General features: G+C 37.9%; 3 protein-coding genes and 1 long non-coding RNA gene across 6 annotated transcripts; 2 read left to right on the forward strand and 2 right to left on the reverse strand.

The window, feature by feature from the left end:
- The first annotated feature begins 151 nt into the window (after positions 1-151).
- On the forward strand, positions 152-27,439 carry LOC117325299 (neurotrypsin-like). Of its 3 annotated transcripts, XM_033881417.1 has the most exons (9): positions 152-290; positions 824-986; positions 3,267-3,457; positions 5,485-5,626; positions 6,021-6,226; positions 7,962-8,103; positions 8,368-8,533; positions 8,815-8,863; positions 27,355-27,439. In XM_033881417.1, the coding sequence occupies exons 1-8, from the start codon at positions 197-199 to the stop codon at positions 8,815-8,817; spliced, it is 1,107 nt and encodes a 368-aa protein (XP_033737308.1). In that variant the 5' UTR covers positions 152-196; the 3' UTR covers positions 8,818-8,863; positions 27,355-27,439. The 3 variants fall into 3 exon arrangements, with proteins under 3 accessions (XP_033737308.1, XP_033737307.1, XP_033737309.1); XM_033881416.1 differs by lacking the exon at positions 27,355-27,439 and having other exon boundaries at positions 8,815-9,332; XM_033881418.1 differs by lacking the exons at positions 152-290; positions 824-986; positions 27,355-27,439 and adding an exon at positions 2,380-2,650 and having other exon boundaries at positions 8,815-9,332.
- Positions 1,046-1,816, reverse strand: LOC117325302. Its single transcript, XR_004532236.1, has 3 exons — positions 1,441-1,816; positions 1,121-1,292; positions 1,046-1,089 (listed from the first exon to the last, which is right to left on the reverse strand). It is a non-coding gene; the product is annotated as an uncharacterized LOC117325302 (long non-coding RNA).
- On the reverse strand, positions 14,505-16,259 carry LOC117325301. Its single transcript, XM_033881420.1, has 3 exons — positions 15,932-16,259; positions 14,925-15,131; positions 14,505-14,645 (listed from the first exon to the last, which is right to left on the reverse strand). The coding sequence occupies exons 1-3, from the start codon at positions 16,113-16,115 to the stop codon at positions 14,584-14,586; spliced, it is 453 nt and encodes a 150-aa protein (XP_033737311.1). The 5' UTR covers positions 16,116-16,259; the 3' UTR covers positions 14,505-14,583.
- LOC117325300 (neurotrypsin-like) lies at positions 24,280-27,428 on the forward strand. The gene is made up of 6 exons (XM_033881419.1): positions 24,280-24,430; positions 24,874-25,015; positions 25,408-25,613; positions 26,456-26,597; positions 26,868-27,033; positions 27,312-27,428. The coding sequence occupies exons 1-6, from the start codon at positions 24,295-24,297 to the stop codon at positions 27,312-27,314; spliced, it is 795 nt and encodes a 264-aa protein (XP_033737310.1). The 5' UTR covers positions 24,280-24,294; the 3' UTR covers positions 27,315-27,428.

Here is a 27,439-nt window from a genome sequence, read left to right on the forward strand (position 1 = left end):
TTTTCGTAAAAGACAGATACTGTTTTGATTCTCTATTGCCTGATAAGTTAACCAGGATGTGAACAGTCTGCTGGGCTGATTAATTAGTTAGCGGTAAGCGACCCAGCATGAGCAACAGCTGTTTGCTGTCAAGATCTGCCTCGCAACATTACCCAGTGCCGAATCGAAGGAGGCGGTGGCTGGCCCGAACTGACCGATGGAATCCATGAAGTTTATTGTGTTTTCACTTCTTTTATTTACAGGCGTGGTCCGTACATCGGTACTCAATCTCACGGCTGACACCGACCCCGGTATAGTATATATTATTAATGTTTGTCTTGTTCAGATCAAATATTATGTTTAATGCAGTTCTCTGTACGTACTGTATATCAATGAGAATGCGATGGCGGTAATACTATTGAACTTAACATATTTCATCTACGCCATTATTATAACAAAGAGCATGAATTTATAACGAGATTGTACATGTAATTATCTTCCTGCGAACATTGCACTTTTTAAGACAACGTACTTATTCTGCTGGACCTTGACGTACCGGGATATATGTTTTTTAATTCATGTATGATGGTTTATTTCAGGTAGGCATATTCTGAATTTGACTTTCAGTCTATAACACTGACTTAAACATTCTACTTAGCACATTTCTACAAAATTGTATCTATACAAACTGAAAGTACAATCCCAAGTGGTGTTGACAACCTGTAAATGACTCTTAATTTATAACAAGGTACCACTTTGCTGATCATTGCATCGTTCAACTTTATGTTATAACAACAGGGCGAGATTCCGTCGTATATAGTTCGTGGTTTGTTATCGGTTACAGGTGAACATGTACGTGACGTGTTGGTACCCGTCCGATTGGTAGATTCTCCCAATGAGGGGGAGGGGCGAGTGGAGCTGTTGTACGAAGGCGTATGGGGGACTGTCTGTGACGTGCTGTTCGGGGTTTCTGAGGCCAACCTCGTCTGTGAGATACTGGGATACAGGTAAACATATCGTTAACCTCGTCTGTGAGATACTGGGATACAGGTAAACATATCGGTAACCTCGTCTGTGAGATACTGGGATACAGGTAAACATATCGTTAACCTCGTCTGTGAGATACTGGGATACAGGTAACCTCGTCTGTGAGATACTGGGATACAGGTAAACATATCGTTAACCTCGTCTGTGAGATACTGGGATACAGGTAAACATATCGTTAACCTCGTCTGTGAGATACTGGGATACAGGTAAACATATCGTTAACCTCGTCTGTGAGATACTGGGATACAGGTAAACATGTCGTTAACCTCGTCTGTGAGATACTGGGATACAGGTAAATACATCGTTAACCTCGTCTGTGAGATACTGGGATACAGGTAAACACATGGTTAACCTCGTCTGTGAGATACTGGGATACAGGTAACTTTGTCTGTGAGATACTGGGATACAGGTAACCTCGTCTGTGAGATACTGGGATACAGGTAAACATATCGTTAACCTCGTCTGTGAGATACTGGGATACAGGTAAACATGTCGTTAACCTCGTCTGTGAGATACTGGGATACAGGTAAACATGTCGTTAACCTCGTCTGTGAGATACTGGGATACAGGTAACATATCGTTAACCTCGTCTGTGAGATACTGGGATACAGGTAAACATATCGTTAGTCTCGTCTGTGAGATACTGGGATACAGGTAAACATATCGGTAACCTCGTCTGTGAGATACTGGGATACAGGTAACTTTGTCTGTGAGATACTGGGATACAGGTAACCTCGTCTGTGAGATACTGGGATACAGGTAACCTCGTCTGTGAGATACTGGGATACAGGTAAACATATCGTTAATCTCGTCTGTGAGATACTGGGATACAGGTAAACATATCGGTAACCTTGTCTGTGAGATACTGGGATACAGGTAAACATATCGTTAACCTCGTCTGTGAGATACTGGGATACAGGTAAACATATCGTTAACCTCGTCTGTGAGATACTGGGATACAGGTAAACATATCGTTAACCTCGTCTGTGAGATACTGGGATACAGGTAAACATGTCGTTAACCTCGTCTGTGAGATACTGGGATACAGGTAAACATGTCGTTAACCTCGTCTGTGAGATACTGGGATACAGGTAAATATATCGTTAACCTCGTCTGTGAGATACTGGGATACAGGTAAACACATCGTTAACCTCGTCTGTGAGATACTGGGATACAGGTAACTTTGTCTGTGAGATACTGGGATACAGGTAACCTCGTCTGTGAGATACTGGGATACAGGTAAACATATCGTTAACCTCGTCTGTGAGATACTGGGATACAGGTAAACATGTCGTTAACCTCGTCTGTGAGATACTGGGATACAGGTAAACATGTCGTTAACCTCGTCTGTGAGATACTGGGATACAGGTAACATATCGTTAACCTCGTCTGTGAGATACTGGGATACAGGTAAACATGTCGTTAACCTCGTCTGTGAGATACTGGGATACAGGTAAACATGTCGTAAACCTCGTCTGTGAGATACTGGGATACAGGTAAACATGTCGTTAACCTCGTCTGTGAGATACTGGGATACAGGTAACATATCGTTAACCTCGTCTGTGAGATACTGGGATACAGGTAAACATGTCGTTAACCTCGTCTGTGAGATACTGGGATACAGGTAAACACATCGTTAACCTTGTCTGTGAGATACTGGGATACAGGTAAACATATCGTTAACCTCGTCTGTAAGATACTGGGATACAGGTAAACATATCGTTAACCGATTGCATTGTGTTATACATACAAGTCACACAGGATAGTACACGAATTTCCATTATTATTTCAGAATATCCCATATATTTGATATTTCCACGGCATGCTACAAAAATGATAAACTAATTTTCCTGCATGCTTTTATGTAATACGATGCTTTTATTGCACATTTTGGAAAAAAAAGTGTCTCGAAGGAGTTGTGTAATATTAATTATACTTTATTATATACAGAATTACACAATCCACCACAATGATAGCACATCTTTAAATACTTTCAGACTCTGACGAGGTCCAGCTACGTGTTTTTTTCATCTGATTCTGTTAGAAAGTTTCCAAATAGTGGAATTTGACACTATAGAACGACCAGTACAGTATCCGAATAGAGCTTAGGTTGTTCTATTTTTGTAGGTTATGATATGGATAGTTTTGAAGGCATTTTATAAACGCATTCATAGTGAACTAGGAATGATTAGGTCATGGAATGTATGTTAATGACTTGTTATAATCAATTTCATTTTAAGTCACGGCGGACTCCCCAAGCCAAAACTGACATATGGATTTGGGCGTGGCCCTATCATGGTTGACCTTGACTGCCCCTGGGATGCCACAAATCTCGACCAGTGCAGCCAAACAGGATGGAGCCAAAACCCTCCGCGAGTCTGTAATCACGATGCAGATGTGGGCGTGGCATGTAGAACCACCCCACCAGAAGGTAGATACATTGTTGTATAAAGAACTGAAAACTTGCAATTTTATTCGTGGTCGATCATCGAATATAAACAAATAAACTGTTAAGTAACTATCGTAAAAATACCAAGCATTGTATTCGGGTGTGAGATTTATTGCATTTTTGCCAGTGAAATATATAGAGGATATTGAATGGTTTCCCGTTAAATATAACATATATTTCACGAGTATGACAGAATTTCTAAATATTGTGTCATATGAGTGAAATATATGTTATATTTAACGGGAAACCATTCAATTTTCTTTTTATTGCATTTAAAAAAGAAAATTAAAAACATTACAAAATATTTACCATTGTATGGCACTGCCACTATATAACCCTACCAATTCAGTTGCGAGTTCACCAGCTTATGAACATCTTCGCTAGCCAAGGCTTCTGATTACGTTACACTCCACGAACCCTTGGCAGATATAGGCGTCAGTTCTGGCCCTCTAGCGGTGATTCGAAATTACCACCCTTCACGCATGAAATTTTCGACCAATCAAAACAAGCGTTACCGATTTACTTCATCGGTGATGTTTACAAACACACATCGAGGTTTGGTGTCATTTCGATGAGATATGTGATCAATGACTTATATGACTGCGAATGTTCCCCCAAAGATTGTGATTTTTGTATTTAGGTAAAATGCCATGACATAGTCGGCAGTGTAGCTCTGTACTGGGTGCCGCATTTTTTGTTTACTGTGAAACCAAGCCAGAATGTAAAACGCGATTTGATTGGGTGCCCTGGGATTCCAGGGCGCGACGGTTTGAACACGACTATATCCGCCAAGGGTTCGTGTAGGGTAACGTAATCAGAAGCCTTGGCTAGCGAAGATGGCTTATGAACTGCCAACTGAAATTTGAATTTGAAAATTTCCCAAAAAAAGAAAAAATCGCACGACAAATAAAAAATCACAGATGGTAAATATAAGCATTGAACGGCTTTCAGTTGGCATTCATAGTCGCGCTTCATGTTGAATTTGCCTCTGTCCAGTTGGCATTCATATTGACTATGAATGCCAACTGAAAGCCGTTCAATGCTTAATTAATAGCGTCAAAAAGTGCGGGAATCAGTAATGACGTCATCTCTTTGTGACGTTCCTCCACGTCAACTTGACGGCGCCATTTTGAAAAGACTTATCAACGCAACTTAAGCGTTTTCTGCTGTTATAGTAGAATCTGTACATGAATAGCAAATGTCAAATTTTGTCAAAAACTAGTCTGAAAATTTCAGAAATACAGCAAAATAACCAATTTATCTATCTCCGCTTCGGTTGGAAAAATCGGCAAGTTTCAACGAGGTGAATAAAACTTCTATTTTCACTGCAAAATCTTATATTTTCACTGCTCATCGCTGCAGTGAAAATATAAGTTTTATTAGTTTGATTAATTTCTATATTTCACTAGCAAAAATGCAATAAAGAAATTTATCAAACTAATAAAACTTATATTTTCACTGCAGCGATGAGCGGTGAAAATATAAGATTTTTCACTGCAGCGATGAGCAGTGAAAATTTAAGATTTTGCAGTGAAAATGTAAGTTTTCCGTTTTTGACCAATCAGAGCGGACCTTTTTATTCACCTCGTTGAAACTTGCCGATTTTTTCAATCGAAGCGGAGATAGATAAATTGGTTATTTTGCTGTATATCTGAAATTTTCAGACTAGTTTTTGACAAAATACTCACTTGACGTTAGCTATTCGTGCACAGATTCTCCTATAACAGCAGAAAGCGCTTAAATTGCGTTGATCAGACCTTTTTAAAATGGCGCCGTCAAGTTGACGTGAAGTTACGTCACAAAGAGATGACGTCATTACTGATTCCCGAATTTTTTGACACTATTAATTTTTCGATGTTTTTAATTTTTTTTAAGCTTATGAAATACAAAAGGAAAATTGAACGGTTTCCCGTTAAATATAACATATATTTCACTCGTATGACAGAATATTTCGATATATTTTTTAACGGGAAACCATTCAATATCCTCTATGTATTGTCGTTTAACAGACGTCCCTGTGCGCCTGATAGGAGGGACTGGACCCAACGAGGGGCGTGTCCAGGTACGACATGATGGACAATGGGGCACAGTTTGTAACCAGGACTGGGACCCGAGGGACGCAGCCGTCATTTGTCAGCAACTGGGCTATAGGTAAACATCGGCCATACACACGGACGGTTCTAATCTCATTGGCAGTGTGGTATGTGTTGTGTTCGTCAAATCATAGCCGTAACAAACAACATCGACATCATATGAATCAGATATTTATTATTTGTCTTAGAAGGAAGGGACTACGAATATACATTGATTGACCAACTATGTCTGATCAGAAAATGGCACTTGTTCATTCAAATTGCTATTAATTCGACATCAAATTGTTTCTAGTGTGTTATGCATTAATAATGTCAACTTTATGTCAGAAACTCTAATCAAGGACTTAGATCTGTATCGAAGAACGTGACCTAAATATGACTTTACGTCGCACGTTTGTACCGCGTTCGCCGATTTGTCTTAAATGTACATGTATAACGTTTTGTCCTAACAGTTATGGCGGAGAGGCAATGATGTGGCCGGCCAGAAATAATTTCGGGGCCCGACCCCCAGGGCCTATTTGGCTAAATGAATTGAGTTGTGGTGGCAAAGAGCCTCGCCTTGGGGAGTGTCCAGGCCTTGTTTGGGGTGAGGACGCCCACCACTGCCGTACAATCTTCATGGACGCCTCGGTCCGCTGTTACACAGAAAATATTCCAGGTACCAAAACATATTTATTTTCTATGCTTTATTATATTGTTTATTGTATAGCAAGTAAAGAAAATGATACTTCACCACCAGCTTTATTGATGTAATATAAATACCATTTTGTAGTATTTCTCCATTGACACAATTTTCTCACAAAAGCGGTGTGATTGGTTTTAAAGTTATTTGACGGATGTGTGCAAAATGCATGCGTGCAGTGTATGTGTGTTTTGGGAGACGGAGGCATGTTCTTGTCTGTCCCCTTGTAATATCGCGAATCTGATGTCGACCCCATAGTGTTACCTCATTGAAGCATACTGTCGAGGACATCTAGGAGGACACCTCACCCGGTCACATTATACTGACAAACGGCGAACCAGTCGTCCCACTCCACCCGATCACATTATACTGAAAACCGGCGAACCAGTCGTCCCACTCCACCCGGTCACATTATACTGACAAACGGTGAACCAGTCGTCCCACTCCACCCGGTCACATTATACTGACAAACGGCGAACCAGTCGTCCCACTCCACCCGGTCACATTATACTGACAAACGGTGAACCAGTCGTCCCACTCCACCCGATCACATTATACTGAAAACCGGCGAACCAGTCGTCCCACTCCACCCGGTCACATTATACTGACAAACGGTGAACCAGTCGTCCCACTCCACCCAGTCACATTATACTGACAAACGGCGAACCAGTCGTCCCTCTCCACCCGGTCACATTATACTGACAAACGGCGAACCAGTCGTCCCATTCCACCCGGTCACATTATACTGACAAACGGTGAACCAGTCGTCCCACTCCACCCGGTCATATTATACTGACAAACGGTGAACCAGTTGTCCCACTCCACCCGGTCACATTATACTGACAAACGGCCAACCAGTCGTCCCACTCCACCCGGACACATTATACTGACAACAGTCGAACCAGTCGTCCCGCTCCACCCGGTCACATTATACTGACACACGGCGAACCAGTCGTCCCACTCCACCCGGTCACATTATACTGACACACGGCGAACCAGTCGTCCCACTCCACCCGGTCACATTATACTGACAAACGGCCAACCAGTCGTCCCACTCCACCCGGTCACATTATACTGACAAACGGCCAACCAGTCGTCCCACTCCACCCGGTCACATTATACTGACAAACGGCCAACCAGTCGTCCCACTCCACCCGGTCACATTATACTGACAAACGGCCAACCAGTTGTCCCACTCCACCCGGTCACATTATACTGACAAACGGCCAACCAGCCGTCCCACTTCCTAAAATACTTAACGTTAACCAAGAGCAACCACTACAGTTTTTATAGACTCCGGTATGTCTCGACCAGGAGACAGAAGTCAAAGCTTTTCTAACAGGGGCGAACGCTCAACTAAAGGCTAAACGTGAGGTAGTGTCAAGGGAGACATTAGGAAGAAGGAGGGTGTTAGAAAGAAGAGAAAAGATAAGATCCCAAATAATCGCCTCTTGCGATCATGCAATGATCAATTGCTATTAAATTGTAAAGCACCAAGTAGCACTGTAAAATACCTCTCTTTGCCTGATGTTTAGTTACGTCTCGTGCAAAGCATCTCTCGCTGTCTGATATCGTTATGAGACACAGTTCAAAATATTTTCGTAACAGTGGATGTCTTTGCTTGGAGCAGACCTTTGCTTCAGTTCTGTTTGCATTTCCTATGAATCAGGTGTTTTACTGCTTATAGTTACAATACATATGCATTGTTTAGATTTCCAGATTCGACTTGTTGGCGGTGAAAACAACCAGACCGGACGTGTGAACATTTATCACGGAGGTCGTTGGTGGGACGTATGTGATGATTGGTGGGCCGATGATGACGCCAGCGCCGTCTGTCGGACTTTAGGATACAGGTAAACCAAATACCATGGTAACCATTGATAGCTGTTACTGGGTGCAGTTTTTATCCTATGATTGACATAGTCCGACATTATAATTGTTGCCGAAGTTTGACACCAGTCTTTTTACATTGTCGTTTGGCAAGGGAGTATGTATATTGAAATAGAGAAGTGGAAGCAAATCTGTTGTTGTCAATACTTTTAATTTCAAAATTGAACATTAGCTGAGAATGTTTGTCTAAAGAATCATGTAAAAAAATGAGTGCTATTTTCTTTCAGGAAAGGAAATGCGACCTATGTGCAGTATAACACAGGAAGGCTGGACGGGTTTGGGTGGGACATGGTCTACTGTGCCCCTGGGACCACTGATTTCCGTCACTGCTTTCACCGGGGATGGGGCAGACACACTTGTTATTGGTACGAGGTGGCGGGCGTGGTCTGTGAGGTAAGTGGAAGTTCCTTATCATTGGTTTCAAAGAGTAATTAATTGTTTTCTATTGTTATAATGTGTATTTCACATCAATATTGATTGCGTGAAAATTCTATTGAAATAAATTGGTTTTTTCAGGCCGGTACTTATCATATGGTTAATTTGGTACACGATGTGTATTTCACATTACTAAATGATACATATATTATCTTCTGATATGAAATCAGCTCATGTAGTGTTTGTTCCTTCATCATTTTGCACACAAAAAAACCACCCCAAATTTTATCTCATTTCAGTAATAACAAGCAATAGCCAGGACCATCAGAAGGACTTGGAAGTTGACAGGTGTAATGCTGTCAATGTAGACTTAATGGACAAGACAGTAAACTTTAGTATGGTGTGAATTCATTTGAGACTCGTGTATACTACGATAAAAATGGAAAGCAGACACATACATTTAAGTTTTTACTGCACGCTTAGTGTTACATATGAGGGAAGATAGAGCAAAAAGATAATACCTAAGACGGTTAATTACTGACAGCCAATGTTACAACAATACATATGTCATACGCTGCTATAAGTTAACGATTTAAGATATATTATATTGGAAGAAGTATATTTTTCTGTGTGCTGGATCCACTTTCGTTCAGCACTTTCACCGTCTTGTCCTCGATGGTGTCCTCTAGACACCCGTCTACATTAGACCTCAAACAGAGAGACACTTAGTGCATCACTTCCGTCATACGGTATAAACAGCTTTGTTTTAAAGTGTCATTGTTTCATTGTAATTCTAATAAATGTTTGTATTCATCAGGTGTATCTGTTATTTTTGTCTGTGTTAACCATACTACCTTCTCCTGTCAGTTCCACCCATCTATACCCATCTATGACAGCCTTTACAATACCATCTAGATCGGAGTTTTCTCTCTGCCGTCTATAAGAAAGACACACATAAAACCAAGGAACAAAATAATCGTTCAAGAGATTGACATTGATTGCAGGTTTCACACTGTCACAATTTTTCAATATAAACATCAAAACTCTGCTCCATGACAAACACTATGATGTTTTCTGTTGTTATCAGGAAAATGTTAACAAATGGAATTTAATTCAATTTTGAATTACTTTTGATATTCGTTAAGTGTCAGTTGGTTGTAGATATTGAAAGCACATTCGTGACAGATACTTTTGAGTCCCAGATTTGGAAACTCTTTTCAATTCCGTGGATTTGAAAGCACTCTTTCGCTATGTGAAAGAAGTCGATCTATCCACTAGACTTTAACGTCCTTTTACCTTATTATCTTTGACGTTATTTATACATCAAAAAGTTCACATATTCTATCCGTTATATATATTTTTTTATGATTTTAACCCACCTTTTTATCACAGTGATCTAAATATACATGTACAATACGAATCGTTCAAAAATGTTTTTATCTGTTTTTAAACTCAAATAAAATAAATAAATATTATTTTGTTTGGCCCTAAATGTCCATAGCTGTCGATTGGCTGTAAAACCTAAACAAACAAACAAAAGTATTACAGATAAAGTACTGCAATGGTTTAAAAATTATCTCTCTGATAGAAAGCAAAGCGTCTCAACAGGAGGATCTTACTCTACATTTAAAGATGTAAAAGTAGATGTTCCTCAAGGCTCGGTGCTTGGTCCCTTTTTAATTTTAATTAATATCAATGACATAACTGACTGCGTTGAAAGCAAAATCATAATTGCAAATAATCTTATAGGGAGATGGCTTTAAATAAGAGCGTACTCTTGTTGCCAAATCCCTAATTTCCAATTATTGTATATATTGACCCATGTATTGTATTGATAATAAAATACTGTTTAAACCAAAATCATGCTATTCACTTACGATACTCCACTGTACGAAAACGTAGACAATAACCATATTGAAATCGCTGAACAATTAACTAATGATATAGATAATATATTATAAACACATGGGCAAAAAATGGGATACCAACTTCAATCCATTAAAAACAGAATTAGTACTTTTCTCCAGTAACAAAGAGATAATCAATCCTGATTTTTTATTTCCTTATGATACAGTCAGTTGTGTCATGGATCACAAGTATTTAGAACTAACTTTTAGTAGTGACGGTTAGTGGACCTACTGTATAAACTATACTTGTGACAAAGTGTACACAATAATGAACACACTTAAACACAAAGTTAATAGAAAAATCTCCAGAATATCTATACCTTAAATACAAGGTCAGTTTTAGAATATCGGGATGTAATCTGGGGTAATTGTACAAACCAAAATAAAACATTGCTTAGAATCAATCCAATTCCTGAGAATAATTAAAGGATTAAGAAGGGGGTATCCTGTGTTAAATTATATACTAAATCTGGAATTAAAACTCTTGAATGTAGACGAAAGAACCATAAACTTATACAGATGAACAAAATACTTAAAAAGAGACGTCAAAATTCCTTGCAGATATTGTTGAATCACACGTAAATGACAACATACACATTAGATATCCATTCAGAAATAATCGACCTTTATAATTTTTGAACCCTTTTTGGGCACGCCCTTTTGGCCCCCAGGGGGTCAGTCCTACCAAATAAGGATGCTACTACCAAGTATGAGCGATGTACGCAACTTAATTGAAGTCGTTTATATCAGTTAAACCAAATTGAACTCTTTTGGCCCTACCATTTCAACAATTTTAAATTTCTACCCAATAAGGATGGTACCAGTCAAATATCAGTGATATTCATTGCTTAGATCAAGAGAAGAAGTCATTTACATCAATTTAGCCAAATTGACCCTTGGCTACACTAACTTCCGTATGTCCGAGCAAGTGTGGTTATGTCACAAGCAATGGTAAGACATTTAAGATAGTCGTTATCTGCTAGGTCAGCTGCGGTAGAATAGAGATCTGCACTTGCCGATCACCCATTAGCTTTGTAAAGCAGGGGATCAACAAAGTATTTTAATGACTGAATGTTCATAGAGTCAGACGCGTGATAGCTTACTAACTGAACATCAGGCTTCTTCATTTTTCTTCTCAATTTGCCAATAGCTCTATGGACAACTAATTCCTCATTAACAAATGTCTTCCGTTCCTTCCATATAAACATATTTTGTTGCAATTTCACAAGTGATCATTCATACAAGTTGATTTCGTGCACACGTTTAGGATGACAAGTTAAGAATTGTCCGTCTATCAGTGTTTTTTTTTCATGTTTAGAAGTAGAAAAATGATACCTACTAAGATTTGTTAACGTTTGCCGCGGCCATTTTGAAATTGTCTACTTTATGGCTATTTCGGTAACAATATGGCTGAATACACGACATTTTAGGATTAAAAAGATACAATAGCATCTAAAAAACATTAAAACATGTTTCAACACAAAGCACTATCTTATTTTAATAGATATACTTTCTTATAGTTTGTCAGGCCCATGTCAATTGAAATTTAAATCAATTATGGGTACCCCGATAAAAGTGCTATAGTTAAAAATAATGAGTAAAGTGGACCTACAAATCTTATAGATCCAACATGGGCCGCATTATGTTGTCAGATCGAATCTGATGATAACAGAAAATACTCATGTGCTAGCCTACAGCAAAGGTCATATTTTCAATATTATTGTGGAAATTATACAATGTAAATAATAAATGAAATATCTGTGTATGGCACAGATCCATCATATACATTTAATGCTGCCACATCTACAACTACCATTATTGCAAATATATAGATATACCGAAAAATAAAAATACCAGAATAACTATTTCCAAACTGAACTTTTACTTTTAGGTGTACGACTGAAATTATTAGAATAAGAATATTTCTAATTATACGAAACACTTCAAAAGTATCACTTATTTACGCCATCCTATACATATAAGAATCAGTATTTAAGAAAGTAAGAGTTTATAGAAAAAATGATAGTAACACTGTTTTGTCTGGAAAAAAACTTGGAATATGTTTATACTGAAGTACGTTTATAGTCAGATAACATGATAAGTATAAAATGCAAATATATGTGTAAATGTATCGTTGATGTTCCTATATATTATTAAATGCTAACTGATCTCCTCTATGCAGTTTTCTATGATGAATGAATCTTTTACTAGTATTACATATCGAATGATGTTACCTATACTATACCGAATGATGTTTCTAAGCAGTATATTCCATATCGAAAATATTCCATGCTGACTGAAATTCCTACAGTATTCCATACTCACTGATGTTCCTGGATAATATTCTATACTGACTGATGTTCATGAATACTATTTCATACTGACTGGTGTTCTGACATACCATTCAGTATTGCATGCAGACTGATTTTCATGAATATTATTCCATACTGACTGATGTTCATGCATATTATTCCATACTGACTGATGTTCATGCATATTATTCCATACTGACTGATTTTCCTACATAGTATTCAATACTGACTGATGATCCTACACAGTATTCCATACTGACTGATGTTCCTACATAATACTCCATACTAACCGATATTCCTACACTACATAGCAGTTTTGGGAATCGGTCGAGATATCAACATCGGTGATCGGATATAATCGGTTAGTGTCAAACGATCGATTTTTCGAGCATTAATCGTTTAATCTATCGTTACATACTCCTACAAAATTTTTTTTTTTTAATAGGTCTATTTTCTCCATAACAGAGCTCACCACCATTCGAAAATCAGCAAAATCCTGAGAGTCAGGTCAAAATATAAAATGCTCAAAAACCTGATAAATCGATAACAAAGGTATACCAATATATAAGCACAATTTCTAAATTAAATAAATAAAATATGTGCATGTTCAAAAACATTTGTTTCATTGAATTTACCTTCCCATGTTTCAATATATTGAATTGATAATAACAATTAGAAAATTGAGTTGTAATTTTATTCATACATTTTTCTATATCTATGCTGAAAAGGTATAATAATGATTATAAATTAAAACTTTAGTAATTTTTTTATCTGAAAAAATAAATGTATCCTATTTTTCACATCAGACATATTTCGTTACAAGTAATAATTCATACAAATTGATTTCGTGCCCACATATAGGATGACAAGTTGAAAGTTGTCCGTCTATCATTGGATTGTTTTCATTTTTAGAAGAAGAAATATGATAAAACTAAGATTTGTTAACGTTTTCAGCGGCCATTTTGAAACTGTCTACTTAATGGCTGTTTTGGTAACAATATGGCTGAATACACGACATTTTTGGATTTAGAAGATACAATAGCATCTTAAAAACCATGTTTCAACAAAAAGCACTATCTAATCTTAATAGATATACTTTCTTATAGTTTGCCTGGCCCTTGTCAATTGAAATTTAAGTCAATTATGGGTACCCAGATAAAAAGTGCTATAAAAAAGTTCCCAGCATTTCCCAGAATGTCCTCTTTCATTTTTACACTCCAAAGATATCCCTGTTCAATATTAGCTATAAGGAGATTTGTGCCAAAATGGGTACCGGTTGGTCAAAGAATAGAGGACTTTTGGGCCCTCTGCTGCAGCACTATAGGTAATATCAAGAAACTAGGGGAAGTTTTCTTCTGTTAAGGGGACATTGTATAGCCCACATCGGAACGACTAAAACAATTTATTCGCCGGAAAACATCGCGTATGAAAACATAAAAATGTAGTTACATACCGTAATCTTTATTTTAAAAATAAGTTTATTTATTTATTTATAATGAAAACGACCAACATCAGTTACTCTTCGTATCCAATTACATATTGATTTAAATCTCTACTGTTTACTTGCCTACATCAGCAACTCTCCGTACCCGCCAAGACATTGATTTAAATCTCTACTGTTACCTCACCCACACCAGCAACGCTCCGTATCCGCCACGATATTTATTCAAATCTCTACTGTTTACTCGTCCACATCAGGAACTCTCCGTATCCGCCTACATAATGACTTAGATATCCCCTGTTGACCGACCCACACCAGCAACGCTCCGTATCCGCCTACATAATGACTTAAATATCCCCTGTTGACCGACCCACACCAGCAACGCTCCGTATCCGCGAATATATTGATTTAAATCTCTACTTTTAACTCACCCATATCAGCAACTCTTCGTGTCCGCGACTGTTTTTCACCTGTAAAGATGGTATGTTGTTTTATCGATATGGTTAAAAGAGAGATAATTGTCGCTATAATTGTTGTTTTGTACAGTACATTGTACACTCTTTCTGAAAACGCCTATTCCCACCAGAATTCGAAATCGCACTAGCATGTTAAGGAATAGATTAAGTGGTAATTTTCGCTCAAGATGCGGTCGCTGTTTTAAAAAAAGTAATTCTAATTTGTTAATCTCTCAATAATCTCAGTCGATCGATAACTCGATTTACTCCGGCGATCATCATTACCAGCTTTACCTTCAATACTTGGTGGATAAAGTTGACTGTGGTCGGGGTCTTCTACCGTCTGTATGGAATGGGTCATAGAGGTTGGTATATCCGTATCAGGGCGAACGGGAATATTGACATGCTCTAAGTGTTTTAATCTTGTTTCCATGATTTCTTTGGCAATCTGTAACGCCTCTAGCTGTTGAACAAGGCCATGGTTTTCTTTTTGCAGTAAATCTATGAAGTACGAGAAGAAAAATCAGCAGAGCTGTTTAATAGCAGGACGAAAACCTGGCTCATATTCAACAACAACAAAACAGAGAAACAAAGAGAAAATGAGACCGGGATTCAGGATAAATAACAGGAGCTCCTGAAAGTTTTCGTAAAAAGAAACAAGAAAAATATACCATGTGGTAGAATTCTGGTCATATCACGACCTGTGATATACGTCATATCATGTGACGACCTGTGGTAGACGTCAGGTCATATGTCGATCTGTGGTATAGGACAGGTCATATGTGGACCTATGGTAGAGGTCAGATCATGTGACGACCTGTGGTAGAGGTCAGGTCAAATGTCGACCTGTTGTAGAGGTCAGATCATATGACGACCTATGGTAGACGTCAGGTCATGTGACGACCTGTGGTAGAGGACAGGTCATATGTGAACCTATGGTAGAGGTCAGATCATGTGACGACCTGTGGTAGACGTCAGGTCATGTAACGACCTGTTTTAGAAGATAGGTCATATGTGGACCTGTGGTAGAGGTCAGGTCATGTAAAAGAATATGCTAGAGGTTAAGTGCACAGAAAATAATAATAATAATAAAAAAAATCGAAATGATGTTTGGAACATGTATCTGAATAATGAATTAACTAAACCAATGACACAGAACATGCTATATTGTTAAAGGAAACTTACATCACCCGCAGATAAAATAAAATTTTATGGAATCTTTTGTTATTACCTATAACATTTTTATGTCATGGCTTGTGAGAAAAATGTATATTGAAGTTGTAATTAATTAGCCAGAATACCTATACGTTGGTCGTACTTGTTCAACATCTCCGCCTGTGATTGGATCAGTTCTGACTGTAACTTCACCATCTCCTTAATCTCCGTCAGCTCCTTGTCCTGGAGGTCGTCCCTGTTATCGGAAGGTGTCGCTTGTATCCCAACTATTGACAGAAAAACTACAACGAAAAAACGAAACGCGAACATGTTGTCTTCGCATAGACTGGTAGCGAGTGTTATCAATAATAACTAGGCCTTCCTATAAATCCTGGTAGGGTTCTTATCTTTGCCCATTCATAAACGTCAGTCGGTTGTGTCAGCATGTTGAAAAGGAATATGAATTATAGATTCTGCTTCAATCTTGTATATGTAATTATTGCTTCGTCTACATACATAATAATTACAAGTAATTTCTATTTAAATTCAAGTTTGTTAATTTGACCATAAAGTGTCAGGTAACTTAACGACAATTCGAACATCACGTGATTTTAACATAGACCTATCTACGTTATACAAAAGGCCTACAGTCACCGAGAACTCGTACTTCGTTGGTATTGATAAGATTAGCAGTTGATCACCTATAATCACCTGCTAATACAGACCGACCAATAACTGATCGGTGTCACTCTCTAAGTGTTGTTTGTAACATGTGTGGCATATTCCACGGCGTTTAAAAGCTGACAAATTTTCAGTTTTAAATAAAAATTTGATAATCTGTTGGGAATAACATATGTGTAAAAAATACTCTGGTATACCTCGGTCCTAGAAAGTGGGGCAGTGTCAAGGGAGGGAGACATTAGGAAGATAAAATTGTGTGGAAAGTTTGGTCGCTTCTACAATCATGCAACAGGGGCAGCAAGATATATTAAGAAGGATTGCACAAAAGGCATGCAAGATATCAGCACCTTTCAAAAACAAAACATTAGTAGAACTAAAATGAATTAAACTGTATCATATAGCTCTTTCATCCTTCTAGGACTGGTCAAAAATGTTAGGAATATCATGCAGCGGTATGTCCCGACGTCACTGACGAGTCCTAGAATGAATAAACAGTTGCATGATGTCCCTAACCTCACTGGCGAGTCCTAGAATGACGAACTAGCTGTGTGATTTCCCCAACATCCCTGACGGGTCTGAGAAGGACGAACAGTTGTTTGATGTCCCTGACATCACTGAAGAGTCCTAGAACGACGAAACAGCAGTATGATGTCACTGATGAGTTCTCGAAACAACTACACAGTTGTATGATGTCACTGATGAGTTCTCGAACAACTACAGCAGTTGTATGATGTCACTGATGAGTCCTAGATTATCTACGCAATAGTATGATGTCCCTAGCGTCACTGACGGGTCAAAGAATAACTAAACAGTTGTTAGATGTCCCTAGCATCCCTGACGAGGTGTATGGTGGTGTTTAATTCAGTTTTGGCTCTACAGTATTTACTCTCAATTAGAACTTCAATGGGCTATTATATTGCGTGTCTTTTGTACAATTCTTATATCAATATGTCACCTTTTCCCCGGACATGGTACTCCAACATACAGGACACAAAAATACGAAAAACGAAGCGTTAGTCAAGTGACATGCTATATCAAAGCGAAAACATATGATCTGATTTTTGTATGTACAGTGCAGTTCAACTGTCTTGATTTACCCACTTAAGCACGAACAACAAAACACGGGAGACAATATCTAGTCAGTTTCAATAGGTTTATTGCTCACCAAATTTAAGTGTCGGCTAGGTAACATATGTATCAAGATACACTGAAAATGTGCTGTGGTCAAAACCATAGATTCTAGAAGAGTTATTTTGTTGTTGTTATTTCGAGCCCAGACCATATTCCCTACAGCTAATGCTAGCAATCGTTCTGGTGAGTTTATCATACCACGAGCTAAAAGTACAAATAACCAACATCCATTCCATTTTTAACAATGGCGAGATGCATATATTTTTCAGCAGAAGAAATAAGAAGAGCGGTATATGTGAACGAATACGACCCGGCGACCGATGCGGTGAAGCGTCCGTGTCGTGGACCTATATTCATTCCAGACGTTCGTTATAATCTGTAGTCTATAGTCTGGTGTTGTCAGAGATGTACAGGATATGGGGACACGAGTCGAGTTAAATCCGACAGCGGTATTGTTATGTCTGGAATTGGTGTCATTTTTCCTTGTTTGTGTTGTGTCAGTCAGAATATTTCAATCACTAATGCTACTCTGGAGTGTATTCTACTATGAATAAGGATGAATGATAGCATAGATTATTATTACATTGTATATAATGTTATATAATGATCAGAATTAACAGAATTGCTAAAACGAGATATAATTCTTGAATCCCAATCCATTAAAATATCTTTGAAGGGTACGAAACGTATTTGTTACTGACTGCATGATTCAAAACATTTAAAAAAAAAGCTTTCTGCAGGCTATCTGACGAAAAGATTTCCCAAAGAAAGCAAAAACGCTGAGTTAAACGATACTTGTCAAATCCAAGTTAACTTTTTGGTTTCCCTGGTACGATCAGGCACAGACAGTGTTTTTTCTTTTTTTTTTTTTTTTTTTTTTTTGCTTTTGTTTTTGCTTCTTACATATGAATGTTAATGAATGGTCATCAATACGTCTTTAACGCTATTCACGTGTCAATGTAGATAAACTTTGAAAGCTAAACACACATACAGCAAGTGAACTGGAACTTCGTATCAGATAACTGCCGGCAATGTACCGGGCTATCTAGAGACTTTAAATTATAAATCCATTATTTCGGCCTGTGTGGGCAACACTCAGGAAAAAACGATTCTAATAAAATGGCCCATGGTCTAAATAGAAGTGTATTTCTGCAGGATGGTAAAACCGGGATATGTTGTATTTGACCTCAAATTATCGTCTTGAAAAAAATTCAGTATGGATTAGTGAATACAATACAAATATATAAATAAACCTCCAATAGAAACCTAGATATCATACACACTTGATCAAATACTGGCTAATGAGGAAATAATGTAGGTTATCTTAATAGAAGTATAATGTTGACACCAACAAAAATCAACAAGTTTGCACAAAAAAGGCATGCAATAAGTATACCAAAATGTTAGGTAGGACATGTAGTGTCTTAAAATTACCAATAATTTGCTGACGATACTTACATTTTTCTCTGGATAGCTACTCTGTGGTAAGATGTAGCAGGATATAACTCTTAATCACTCAAATAGCAAAACCTGAAAAATTCTAATGCTGTTATGCTCACAACTGTCTATAGTACACGATAGAAGCATTTGTTTGACCGGGTTTGACTATATGGACGTGTACAAACTTATTTGGGTTTAACCTTGAAATGCAAATGGTGGCTATGAATAATATTAAACCAATATGACATAAAATAAAAATGCTCCAATATCATACAAGGAGGATGTTTAAGAGACAGATTGTTTAACTGTGGAGTTTAATGCCTTTTCAGAAATATGCATATTTTACCTCAAACTCAGCGAGTGAGCAATATTTTCTTCTTGCCATGATCTGAGTTCTAAATAGTGTCTAATAAGAACATTTTTGATGCTTGAAATGCCTCCTTATTTGTGCCATATTTGTGTGATATTATTCAGAGCCTCCATTTGCATTTCAATGTCAAAATAGACTCCGTGTTTATACGTATTACAAAGTCAAATCATGTCATGTCAAAAAATACTCCCAGTGTGTGCAATATACACTTGTGAGCAAAACGTCATGGTATTTTGTGCAATACATGTGATACAAATGAGTTAATGATCTGTCACTGAAACATGCATTTTTTGCATGTTTTTTTTTTATTATTTACAGGTAGCTTTTCAAATTAAAGGTCATGGATAGCCATGATACATACTAACAATTGGTCATGGTGCTTTTGTTCCAGTGCACCAGAGTAGTGATTTAGTAAACTATCTCCGGATTTGCTTTTGATTTGAACCTTAAGAACTTACATATCAACAGCAAAACCAATGATTAGCCCTAGTACATACTAAAATTGATCATGTTACTTCTGTTAAATTGGTTCATAGGAGGGTTTTATAGCCTTGTAAAATATCATTGATATCACTTGACCTGCTGTTTAGACGACCTTTAACATTCCTGCTTGTGATGATCATTGTTATATAAGGACAACTATTTAATATCAGAGAGTAATAAAATGTATTCAATACTAAAATATGCTTCAATATTACATCGCGTGTTAATTCTAGAAATCTCCATCAGATATTGACCGGAAGGCTCAGTAAATAATAAATACGACTTGTAAGCTAAACTCTAATTATAACTAAAATTAGGGGACAAATGACCAATTTTCTCGATGTGTACGCATGTTCTTGTGATTATATATTGGGTGTATTAACGAATACCTGTGGTTTTCAATGTGGCGTTATGGGTTCAATTGGAGTCAATAATAACAACTGCTGTGCTGACAACGCAACCACCAGACATACCGTCACACAGAACACAGGAACCACCAGATATACTAACATACACAGAATATAACTATCTTCTACCCCAACACCTACACCTTACCGTATACACCTTACCCTCTACACCTTACCCTCTACACCTTCACCCTACTCATTACATCCTACCTATTACACCCGACCCATTACAACCTACACATTACAACAACCCACTTACACCCTACCACACACAACCTGCCTATTACACCCTACCACTTACACCCTACCATTTACACCCTACCCGTTCCAACCTACCCATTACACCCTACCACTTACACCCTACCCATTACACCCTACCCATTACACCCTACCCATTACACCCTACCACTTACACCCTACCATTTACACCCTACCCATTACAGCCTACCACTTACACCCTACCACACACAGTCTACCCATTACACCCTGCCTATTACACTCTTTCATTTACACCCTACCACACACAACCTACCCATTACACCTACCCATTACACCCTACCACTTACACTCTACCCAATACACACTACAACACACGACCTACCCCATTACATCATTCACATACCTCTTACATCCTACCCAGAAACCCTTCCACTTACAGCCCACACCTTCCAAATACACCCTACCACTTGCATCATACCCATTACACCCTACCACTCTCATCATACACCTACCAAATACACCCTACCACTTGCAACCTACTCATTACACCCTGCAACTTCCCGTCATGGTTGAAAAATTCAAATATACTTGCATCAACTACAGTAAGCTCGTCTTTGACTCAGCACTTGTAACATTTTAAATGCGGTCAAACATCAATTAGATATCAAAAGTCGTGAAAATTACAGATATAACACCACGAAATAGCAGGCATTGTTTGTGTCGTTATATGATGATAACACTGAATAAAGTATTCTAGTTACCTCCCTTCCATCAATATGTCGCCAAAATAAGCAAACTCCCATCAGATATAAAATTTCATCACCACGCAGGTACATTATGTATTTTCCTTCTTTTCATGGAATCGTAGATATTTTTTAATGCGTTGTTAATACTGAAAAAATGCGTTCGTGTATTTGACGATCTTTGGAAAGCATACAAGTATGTGATGTTTTGTACGCTACGTTCATCAACTCTCGTCGATTATTTACATCGGAGATTAAAACGTTTTCTTCTATTCCAGACAATTTGTTATGAAAGGTGCTAATATAACTTGTTGGGTGTATAATCCTTTGAGATTGTAGGTGGTAGACACCGCTGATGGGTAAGTCCCCGAGGTCAACGTAACCTGCTTGTCACATTTTGTTGTGTTTTGTTATTTTTGTTTGTTATTTTTTTTTCTTCTGTTCAACTAATTTGTTTCCTTAGTGTAGCGGGGTGTAATTTGTCTTGAAATGATGACAATGCCGCTGGGTTCGTTTTATATAAAAGGTTTTATTATTTCTCAAAAACCCACGTTCTGAAACATACATAATAAAACATAATTAGTTTCATTCACAAACCATACATCTGTCATACAACAACAGATCACGCGTACAATTACATATAAATAAATAGTATTTCCAAGACAACGCTAACACGATAAAATATCACAGATAATGACGATTACTCGGTAATATAAAATCACACACAACACGTATAGTGCATCAACGTAAGGCTAAACACTGCTCACTTCCATGATCGTCATACCGCACAACAGATGTAAACTACAATAATAAATTAAGTATAGTTTTCACACTTGTACAATAGTTTAAATATGAACACTATTACATTTATAAAAATATCTCTGCTGTACGATAACCGTGTACAGTACATATACGTATATGTATTCAAAGTATTAAAAATATGGAAAACATGATCTTATCATTCATAACTTTCAAATATCATTCTTACAGAAACAGAAACAGGGGAAAACAACTAAAGAAAGATACAAACTTACCAATACAAGAATACGACTCTATATGGTGACAGATGAATTCGAAAACCTGCCTCCTATAGTCCTGAGGTACCTTATAAGATCCACGTGCAGGTGGACGACCATGGCCTGACTCCCTATTCTTCTGCAAGGATACTAAATCCTGTTTCAGCTTGGACATCTCAGTCGTAAGGTCCTTTACCAAAGCCTTCATTTCTTTAATGTCCTCGTTGTGTGGTATGGCAACCTTAACAGGTTTAGGCTTCTCTGGTGAGGCGTCGGCCTGCTCTATCTGCCTAACAGCAATGCGAAGTTTGTCATAGTCCTGAATGGTATCAAACTTGTGACCAGTAACATCACGCAGCGACTTCTTATGTCCACGCCAAAACTTAGTCCGTAACATCTTATACCTCAATAATAAATACTTTACATATTTATTATATTTTATTAATAATTATCACACATGTACATGTATACATTTCACAAATATCAAACACTTTATTAAAAATAACCCTATTACATTAGCACCATATGATATATCAAAATTACATTTTCATGTTCATACATTTTACAATAAAGATTATATTGTTTTGCTTTACGGCCCAGTGGCAATTTGAGATATTTAGGTACTAACAACATACCAGACTAGAAGGAAGTTAAGGAAAGAAGCACATCAAACTAAAACTAAACTATCAAAAGGTAAAATCATTTACATTACGACACTGTAAGAAAGACAATCAAGGTCAAGTGTTCCGGAAAAATAAAAGTTCCTGCTTTCATCAGAACAATCCCGATTTTGGTATGGATAAACTGATAACCAGAGAAATGACAACGTTACACTCAGTACCCGTTGTTGTAAAAGGCACTGTAGAAATAGTGAGACTATTAGAGGCAGACTGTTATTATGTTGTGGTAAGCTTGTGAACCGCCACATTACCAGGCCGAATTAGTGATTATTTAAGACGGTAATACAGGGGATACTGAACCGAACACCTTAGTGGTACTTACTCATTTAAGCTTAGTTCTGTGACACCGTATCTTCACAACCATTTCTCATTTCTGACAGATGTTTCCATGTTAGGAAACTGAGTGTTTTATTGGGTTTATCGTCGACCAGTTACAGAAATTGTGTGTAAGTGTGATGACCATGGTAGTGACCGAGATGACCATTGCTGTACCTATGTAGGGATCATTACCGTCTAATTTGTATCAATTATAGATACTCAGCACCAAACGCCAGCCATACTAGTTATGATGTTCTACAATTGATTGAGAGCTTCATCTATTGTCAATCCTCTCGATCCGGGTAACAGGTCAAGACAACTCGTTGTTTAACACCGAAATGTGTAAGTAATTGGTTACATGTGTTCGTGAATTGAGAATCACCAACAACACTTACCTGTGAAATTCATAAAGTGTGAGCTTTAGCAGGTACGATAAAATATCACACGGAAAGCAATGGTATTTACCCAAAATATGGTTAACTAAAAATGGACAGATCTAGTGATGGATCCCGAAAATTGTGGCGCATTTTTTACATTTTCACGGCATGCTACAAAAATGATCAACTAATTTTCATGCATGTTTTTATGTAATACGATGTTTTTATTGCACATTTTGGAAAAAAAAGTGTCTCGAAGGAGTTGTGTAATATTAATTATACTTGATTATATACAGAATTACACAATTCGCCACAATGATTACACATCTATAAATACTTTCAGACTCTGACGAGGTCCAGCTACGTATTTTTTTCTCCATCTGATTCTGTTAGAAAGTATCCAACAAGTGGAATTTGACACTATAGAACGACCAGTACAGTTTCCGAATAGTGTTTAGGTTGTTCTATTTTTGTAGGTTATGATATGGATAGTTTTGAAGTCATTCTATAAACGCATTCATAGTGAATTAGGAATGATTAGCTCATGGAATGTATGTTAATGACTTGTTATAATCAATTTCATTTTAAGTCGCGGCGGACTCCCCAAGCCAAAACTGACATATGGATTTGGGCGTGGCCCTATTATGGTCGATCTTGACTGCCCCTGGGATGCCACAACTCTCGACCAGTGCAGCCAAACAGGATGGAGCCAAAACCCTCCACGAGTCTGTAATCACGACGCAGATGTGGGCGTGGCATGTAGAACCATCCCACCAGAAGGTAGATATAAAGGACTGAAAACTTGCAATATTATTCGTGGTCGATCATCGAATATAAAAAATAAACTGTTAAGTAACTATCGTAAAAATGCCAAGCATTGTATTCAGGTGTGAGATTTATTGCATTTTTGCCAGTGAAATATAGAAATTTATCAAACTAATAAAACTTATATTTTCACTGCAGCGATGAGCAGTGAAAATATAAGATTTTGCAGTGAAAATATAAGTTTTTCAGTGAAATTATAAGTTTTCCGTTTTTGACCAATGAAAGCGGACCTTTGTATTCACCTCGTTGAAACTTGCCAGTTTTTCCAATCGAAACGCAGATAGATAAATTGGTTATTTTGCACTCGTGAAAATATCGATATTCTGTCATACTCGTGAAATATATGTTATATTAAACGGGAAACCATTCAAAATCCTCTATGTATTGTCGTTTAACAGACGTCCCTGTGCGCCTGATAGGAGGGACTGGACCCAACGAGGGGCGTGTCCAGGTACGACATGATGGACAATGGGGCACAGTTTGTAACCAGGACTGGGACCCGAGGGACGCAGCTGTCATTTGTCAGCAACTGGGCTATAGGTAAACATCGGCCATACACACGGACGGTTCTAATCTCAATGGCAGTGTGGTATGTGTTGTTCGTCAAATCATAGCCGTAACAAACAACATCGACATCATATGAATCAGATATGTATTACTTGTCTTAGAAGGAAGGGACTACGAATATACATTGATTGACCAACTATGTCTGATCAGAAAATGGCACTTGTTCATTCAAATTGCTATTGATTCGACATTAAATTGTTTCTAGTATGTTATGCATTAATAATGTCAACTTTATGTCAGAAACTCTAATCAAGGGCTTAGATCTGTATCGAAGAACGTGACCTAAATATGACTTTACGTCGCACGTTTCTACCGCGTTCGCAGATTTGTCTTAAATGTACATGTATAACGTTTTGTCCTAACAGTTATGGCGGAGAGGCAATGATGTGGCCGGCCGGATATAATTTCGGGGCCCGACCCCCAGGGCCTATTTGGCTAAATGAATTGAGTTGTGGTGGCAAAGAGCCTCGCCTTGGGGAGTGTCCAGGCCTTGTTTGGGGCGAGGACGCCCACCACTGCCGTACAATCTTCATGGACGCCTCCGTCCGCTGTTACACAGAAAATATTCCAGGTGCAAAAACATATTTATTGTCTCTGCTTTATTATATTGTTTATTGGATAGCAAGTAAAGAAAATGATACTTCACCACCAGCTTTATTGATGTAATATAAATACCATTTTGTAGTATTTCTCCATAGACACAATTTTCTCACAATGGCGGTGTGATTGGTTTTTAAGTTATTTGACGGATGTGTGCAAAATGCATAAGTGCAGTGTATGTGTGTTTTGGGAGACGGCGGCATGTTCTTGTCTGTCCCCTTGTAATATCGCGAATCTGATGTCGACCCCATAGTGTTAACTCATTGAAGCATACTGTCGAGGACATCCAGGAGGACACCTCACCCGGTCACATTATACTGACAAACGGCGAACCAGTCGTCCCATTCCCTAAAATACTAAGCGTTAATCAAGAGCAACAACTACAATTTTTATAGACTCTGGTATGTCTCGACCCGGAGACAGAAGTCAAAGCTTTTTTCACAAGGGCGAACGTTCAACTAAAGGCTAAACGTGAGGCAGTGTCAAGGGAGACATTAGGAAGAAGGAGGGTGTTAGAAAGAAGAGAAAAGATAAGATCCCAAATAATCGCCTCTTGCGATCATGCAGTGATCAATTGCTATTAAATTGTAAAGCACCAAGTAGCACTGTAAAATATCTCTATTTGCCTGATGTTTAGTTACGTCTCCTGCAAAGCTTCCCTCGCTGTCTGATATCGTTATGAGACACAGTTCAAAATATTTTCGTAACAGTGGATGCCTCTGCTTGGAAGCAAACCTTTGCTTCAGTTCCGTTTGAATTTTATATGAATCCGGTGTTTTACTGCTAACAGTTACATACATATGCATTGTTTAGATTTCCAGATTCGACTTGTTGGCGGTGAAAACAACCAGACCGGACGTGTAAACATTTATCAAGGGGGTCGTTGGTGGGACGTATGTGGTGATTGGTGGGCCGATGATGACGCCAGCGCCGTCTGTCGGACTTTAGGATATAGGTAAACCAAATACCATGGTAACCATTGATAGCTTTTGTTGGGTGCAGTTTTTATCCTATGATTGATATATATATATATAAGTCCGACATCATAATGGTGTCGAAGTTTGACACCAATCTTTTTACATTGTCGTTTGGCAAGGGAGTATGTATATTGAAATAGAGAAGTGGAAGCAAATCTGTTTTTGTCAATACTTTAAATTTCAAAATTGAACATTAGCTGAGAATGTTTGTCTAAAGAATCATGTAAATGAGTGCTATTTTCTTTCGGGAAAGGAAATGCGACTTACAAGCAGTATAACACAGGAAGGCTGGACGGGTTTGGGTGGGACATGGTCTACTGTGCCCCTGGGACCACTGATTTCCGTCACTGCTTTCACCGGGGATGGGGCAGACACACTTGTTATTGGTACGAGGTGGCGGGCGTGGTCTGTGAGGTAAGTGGAAGTTCCTTATCATTGGTTTCAAAGAGTAATTAATTGTTTTCTATTGTTATAATGTGTATTTCACATCAATATTTATTGCGTGAAAATTCAATTGAAATAAATTGGGTTTTTTCAGGCCAGTACTTATCATATGGTTAATTTGGTACACGATGTGTATTTCACATTACTAAATGATATATATATTACCTTCTGATATGAAATCAGCTCATGTAGTGTTTGTTCCTTCATCATTATGCAAAAAAAAAAAAAAAAAAATTATCTCATTTTAGTAATAACAAGCAATAGCCAGGACCATCAGAAGGAAGTTGACAGGTGTAATGCTGTCAATGTAGACTTAATGGACAAGACAGTAAACTTTAGTATGGTGTGAATTCATTTGAGACTCGTGTATACTACG

This window comes from Pecten maximus, chromosome 4 (genome assembly GCF_902652985.1).
Source record: "Pecten maximus chromosome 4, xPecMax1.1, whole genome shotgun sequence".
Classification (NCBI taxonomy): domain Eukaryota; kingdom Metazoa; phylum Mollusca; class Bivalvia; order Pectinida; family Pectinidae; genus Pecten; species Pecten maximus.